The sequence below is a fragment of the Erinaceus europaeus genome, chromosome 17 (assembly GCF_950295315.1).
Source record: "Erinaceus europaeus chromosome 17, mEriEur2.1, whole genome shotgun sequence".
In the NCBI taxonomy this organism is placed as follows: Eukaryota; Metazoa; Chordata; class Mammalia; order Eulipotyphla; family Erinaceidae; genus Erinaceus; species Erinaceus europaeus.
In genome coordinates this window covers 65,413,171-65,419,314 of record NC_080178.1, presented here as the reverse complement: position 1 = coordinate 65,419,314, position 6,144 = coordinate 65,413,171, and the positions used below count along the sequence as shown (strand labels likewise).

At 43.1% G+C, this 6,144-nt stretch overlaps 1 protein-coding gene across 1 annotated transcript; it reads right to left on the bottom strand.

The window, feature by feature from the left end:
- Positions 1 to 21: 21 nt before the first annotated feature.
- Positions 22 to 966, bottom strand: LOC103117486 (olfactory receptor 52B4-like). The gene has a single exon (XM_007527545.1). The coding sequence runs from the start codon at positions 964 to 966 to the stop codon at positions 22 to 24; it is 945 nt and encodes a 314-aa protein (XP_007527607.1).
- Positions 967 to 6,144: the final 5,178 nt, after the last annotated feature.

Sequence of the window (6,144 nt, the reverse complement as noted above, 5' to 3'; positions counted from 1 at the left end):
AGCCGTCTCTGTTTCCAAAAGTCATTTCAGCTTTGGAAATAACAAATATACCACTTGATCTCGTATCTGCTTTGTCTTGACCCCATAAATAATGGGGTTCAGCATAGGTGGCGCCAGCATGCTGACATTGGCCAGCAAGATGTGGATGTATATTGGGATATGGCGTCCAAAGCGCTGGGTGAGGACTGAGAAGACCCCAGGCCCATAGAAGAGGAAGATGACACAGACGTGAGAGCCACAGGTGTTGAGAGCTTTGTGGCGAGCATCTTGAGAAGGGATGTGGAAGATGGCACGGAGAATCAACACATAGGACACAAAAATGAGGACAATGTCTAGGATCACTGTTGACATGAGGACAAAGAATCCATACCAGATATTTACCCTGATGTCATCACAGGCATACTTGGCCAAGCCAATGTGTTCACAGAACGTATGCGGGAGGATGTTGTTTTTGCAAAAAGTTAGCCTCTTCAGGAGAAATATCAGGGGGAAAATTGTACAGTGTGCTCGTAAGAACATAGCCACACCAATCTTCCCTATCAGAGAGTGAGTGAGGATCATGGCGTACCTGAGTGGGTAGCATATGGCGATGTACCTGTCTAATGCCATGGCTAGCAAGATTCCTGACTCGGAAATGAAGAAAGAATGTAGGAAGTAGATCTGGGCAATACAGCCATTCAAAGAAATTTCTCTGCTGTTGCACCAGAAAATGGCCAGTGCCTTGGGCTCTGTGGTTGTAGCAAAGACAATGTCCACTCCAGCCAGCATACAGAGAAAGAGATACATAGGTTCGTGGAGTGTGTTCTTGGTGAGAATTATGAAGATGAGCAGACCATTTCCAAGGAGGGCCAAGACATAGGAGATGAAGAATGGGATGGAAATCCACATATGCAGGTCTTCTCGACCTGGAATGCCCAGCAGATAGAAGACGACATGGTTAACCCCGGTATGGTTGAAGCTAGGCATTCCTGGGCCAGGCTAATGTGGGCTCTCACTTCACCTAATAGTGACAGAGAAATACATATATAAATGCATTCCTTGAGTGCTGATTAAAAAGACTGAGTTAGATGCTTGTATTTACCACTGTTTCCTCCTACTTACCATGCTAAAAGTCTATAAAGTAACAAAAATCATCAACATAATAAGTGTAGGAGATAATTGCAGAGGGCCGGGAGGTGGCACACGGGGTTAAGTACACACAGTCTGAAGAGCAAGGACTCCTGCGAGGATCCAGGTTTGAGCGTCTGGCTCCCCACCTGCAGTGGGGGTCACTTCATAAGCCCTGAAGAAGGTCTGCAGGTCTCTCTCTCTCTCTTTCTCTCTCTCTCTCTCTCTCTCTTTAGTGAGAGCACTGCTCAGCTCTGAATTATGGTGGTGCAGGGGACTGAAGCTGGGACTTTGGAACCTCTGGTATGAGAGCCTTTTTTGCATAACTATTATGCTATCTCCCTCCTATCTCTCTATCTCTCTCTGTCTTCCCCTCTCAATTTCTCATGGTCCTATCCAATAAAATGGGGAAAAAGTAGCTGCCAGGAGAAAAAAAAAAAGAAAGAACAGTTAGAGGACCAGCAAGATAGCTCACCTGAATAGCGCTCTCACTTTGTCATACACACAACTCCGGTGTGACAACAGCCCCTGCCATACTAAACAAAGCTTTGTGCTGGAGTTTCCCTCTCTCTTTCTTGTTCAGTAGAAAACCAGAGATTTCTAACTTCTAAGAGACTACAGGCAGAGCTGGCACCAAAATACTAGACAAACAGCAAAGGGTCAAATAAAAAGTGAAATAAAATTGAACGAAATAAAACTTTTCTAGGCATCTCTGGTGATCCTGGCTTTAAGACAGAAGCACTAAAATATGATTATAGGTTCTATGTATGTATGCATAAGATTTGTTTATGGAGAGACAGTCAGTCCAATTTCTCCAATTCAGAATTTTACAATAAAATAAGTGAAATATTTGTAAAAGTAGAAAAACTATTTAAGATCTTCAAAGATCTGAAATATTGACATCCCACTAATTTTGTCACAGGAAGCCACTGGTCGGTAAATACCAGGAAAAAGTGATAAAATGAACCAACAGTAGAGAAACAAATTACAACAAGGAAGTTAAAATAAAGTGGTACAACACAGAAGGGGGTGGACACAGACTAGGGAGGAGAGGGACGTCCTCGGGCAATGCAGGAAGATGACAACCGTGAAGAAAGCTCGAGTATCCTTAGTCTAGACTAGATGAAAAGGCCAGAGGACATATTAAAGAAAGCCTCAAAATAAAACAAGTAAATCTTATTTTAAAATAGAATTCATGTTTCTCGTGGAAGTATGGGTGACAAAAAGGTAATCAAGCCAAAAGGGAGACAATTATTTACTCCAAGGAAGAAAAAAAAAAAAACACAAGTAAACAAATGTGATGGATCACTATATACTAATCATTGTGATTTTAACATAAGTAGCTTAAAATTATGACATAATAAAATATCAAAAAAAGGGAACTGCGTCTGTGCATGTGTGTACTGAGCATTTGTTTTAGGGCAAAGGTACATGTATGAAAGCTAAGTTCCTATCTTCCATATAAGAAGTGTTCCGAATTAGTTTCCTTACCTTGGGTCTGAAAGGAATCCTTTTTCTTAGTCCCTCTATTCCAAGAGTCTCACACCTCAACTATGGCAAAACCAGTCAGCAGTCTCAAACCAAGTCTTTTGAAGCAAAAATGCCACCAGTGACTCGGGGGCTCTTAGAGAGTTGTAGATTGGCTACAGCGGGGGTTATGGCCATCAATTCTCAGAAAGTTACTTTTATCCCTTGGCCCTACAGCCCCCGGGTTTTGATTCCACCAAATTACCCACAGTCCCCGTGGGCTAAGTCATTATTTCTATTTCCAACTACCTTTCTCTCACTACCTGGTCCTCTGGGGCATCCCTGGCTAACTGACCTCTAGCCTCAACCTGTCTGTGTAAGCATCTGTGAGCCTCCATATATACTCGCAAGCTCTCACTCTTACCCTAGTATTCCCTCCTGAGGAATCACTGTGCTGCTTTCAAGAAGTACTGGATGCTGGCCTGTTAGTGGAGAGCTTGGCGTGGTATGCATACATGTCGTTGTTCACGATGCCCACTAGAAACACAATGCTGTAACTAAATGTTGCTTTAACTAAAAAAACTTTTTTCTATAAATATGCATTTTTTAATAATAAACTGAGAGGGTAGGGAGACAGAGAGAGGGAGAAACAGAAAAACACCTGCAGCCCTGCTTCACCACTCATGAAGCTATCCCCCTGCAGGTGGGGACCAGGGGCTTGAACTTGGGTCCTTGTGCACTGTAAAGTCAGTGCTTAACCAGGCGCGCCACTGCCTGGCCCCCCTAAAAAAAAAAAAAACTTTTAAAATGGACTATACCAGGCTGGGGCTATAGCATAATGACTATGCGAAAAGACTGCATGCCTGAGGCTCTGAGGTCCCAGCTTCAATCCCCAGTACCACAAGCCATAACTGAGAAGTACTCATGAAATATAATTAAATAATAAAAATATATATTTTTTAAAAAAGCGCTAGGACCACTTTAGGGAGTCAGAAGGTACAACACCCAGTAGAGTGCACATGTTCACCATGTGCAGACCTGCTGTAAAAGGAATATTTCATACTTTAGAGCCAAACGCTGGAGACAGCTCTGCCCTCTGTGTGTGTCCACTTCGATCGTCCCACCTGCATCCCGGGGGAAGAGCCTGATGCAGACTCAGGGCGTGAGCAGTCCAGAGACTCAGGACACCGTGAAGTAAGAGCACACGCAATGGCTGCCAGCACCCCCACACGTACTCAGAGACTGTCTCAGAACTCAGGGCAAAGTGGACACATAAATTCACCTGCCTCTCCCTGGAGGTTCTATTCTCACCCCCACATTTTATTTTTAGGAAACTGTACTCAGGAACGTTAACATAAGAACGTTACCTCAGGAATGTTACCACAGGAATATCATGCAGCCAGAAGCAGGGACATGCCACCACTGGAGACGTGGAAATATTATGGTAAAAGCAATGAGGCAGGAGAAATCAAAAACTATTTGATTCTTGTTCCTAACGGCTATTGTTCTGTGGAGCCTATTTAGTTGGTCTTTTTTGGTCAAGTACTGAAGAAAATCAAGTGACTGCAGGAATATAACGGGTCCTTCCCAGGGTGTGAGGCCCTGTGACTGCAGCAACAGGGAGGACACTCTGCTGCCTAGAGCTTTCTCTCCGCTTTGACCATTGTGAAACCTGGTTATTTCTACCCTGAATAAATGGGTGAGCGTAACAGGGCGTGTGCACCATGCATATATATACAGGGAGAGGAAACGGGAAGGGAGAGCTAGACTTGGAAACTGAATAGCCAAGTGAGAAGTGGTCAAACCCCAATGGTAAACAGATTTAATTCTGGAGGGGAGGAAGAGAAATTCTTTAGTTGAAACAGGAATGAATCACTAAGAATGGTGATCAGTACACAGCAAAGCCTAGAATAAGCCAAAGGGGTTCTGTCCTCATGGCAAAATAGGGCAGATGACCTCACCAATGTACCCTGGAATCCCATACCTACAGAGTCCTGCCTCACTAGGGAAAGAGAGAGACAGGCTGGGAGTATGGATCCACCTGCCAGCACCCATGTTCAGCAGAGAAGCAATTACAGACCAGACCTTCCACCTTCTGCACCCCATAATGACCCTGGGCCCATACTCCCACAGAGATAAAGAATAGGAAAGCTTCCAGTGGAGGGGATGGGATACAGAACTCTGGTGGTGGGAAATGTGTGGAGTTTTACCCCTCTTATCTTATGGTTCTATTGATATTTTCTATTTTTTAATTTTATAAATAATTTTTTAAAAGACCATCAATGGGACTATATCAAATTAAAAATCTTCTGCACAGCCAAAGAAACTATCACACAAACAAGGAGACCCCTCACAGAATGGGAGATCTTCACACGCCATACATCAGACAAGAGAATAATCACCAAAATATACAAAGAGCTCAGCAAACTTAGCAACGAAAAAAGCAAATGACCCCAAAATATCCAAAAATGGGCAGAGGATATGAACAGAACATTCACTACAGAAGAGATCCAAAAGGCTAACAAACACATGAAAAAACTGCTCCAGGTCGCTGATTGTCAGAGAAATGCAAATAAAGACAACATTGAGAAACCACCTTACCCCTGTGAGAATGGCATACATCAAAAAGGACAGCAGCAGCAAATGCTGGAGAGGCTGTGAGGACAAAAGAACCCTCTGCACTGCTGGTGGGAATGTAAACTGGTCCAGCCTCTGTGGAGAGCAGTCTGGAGAACTCTCACAAGGCTAGACATGGACCTACCATATGACCCAGTAATTTCTCTCTTGGGGATATACCCCAAGGACTCCATAACACCCAACCAAAAAGATATTTGTAGACCTCTGTTCATAGCAGCACAATTCATAATAGCTAAAACCTGGAAGCAACCCAGGTGCCCAACAAAAGATGAGTGGCTGGGAAAGCTGTGGTATATATACACAATGGAATACTAGAACAATGAACCCACCTTCTCTGACCCATCTTGGACAGAGCTAGAAGGAATTATGTTAAATGAGCTAAGTCAGAAAGATAAAGATAAGTATAGGATGATCCCACTCATCAACAGAAGTTGAGAAAGAAGAACAGAAAGGGAAACTAAAAGCAGGATCTGACTAAATCTGGAGTACGGCACCAAAGTAAATACCCTGAGTGAGGGTGAGGGTGGATATTTGGCTTCCCAGGGTGGCGAGGGGGGGGAAGGGAAGGGACAGTCTTTTGGTGGTGGCAATGATGTTTATGTACACTCCTATTAATTTGTAATCATATAAATCACTATTTAATTAATATGAGAGGGGAAAAGTTGATTGTATATCTCAAACTTTTTAAAGCACAGACTGAGTCTTTTTAATACACAGGCTGAGTCTTTGATATGCTGATTCTGTCAAAAGCCTAGACCACGGAGAACAGAAGCAACCGGTGGCACATCTATATACAAATAATGTCAAAGGACATAAATTATGGTGATGTTGGGTATGATACAGCAAATCCTAACAAAGGGATTTTTTCAAAGTTAACCCAATTACCAAACAATGTGATTATAACAACTATCTATTGTCTTCTTGAACCCTAAG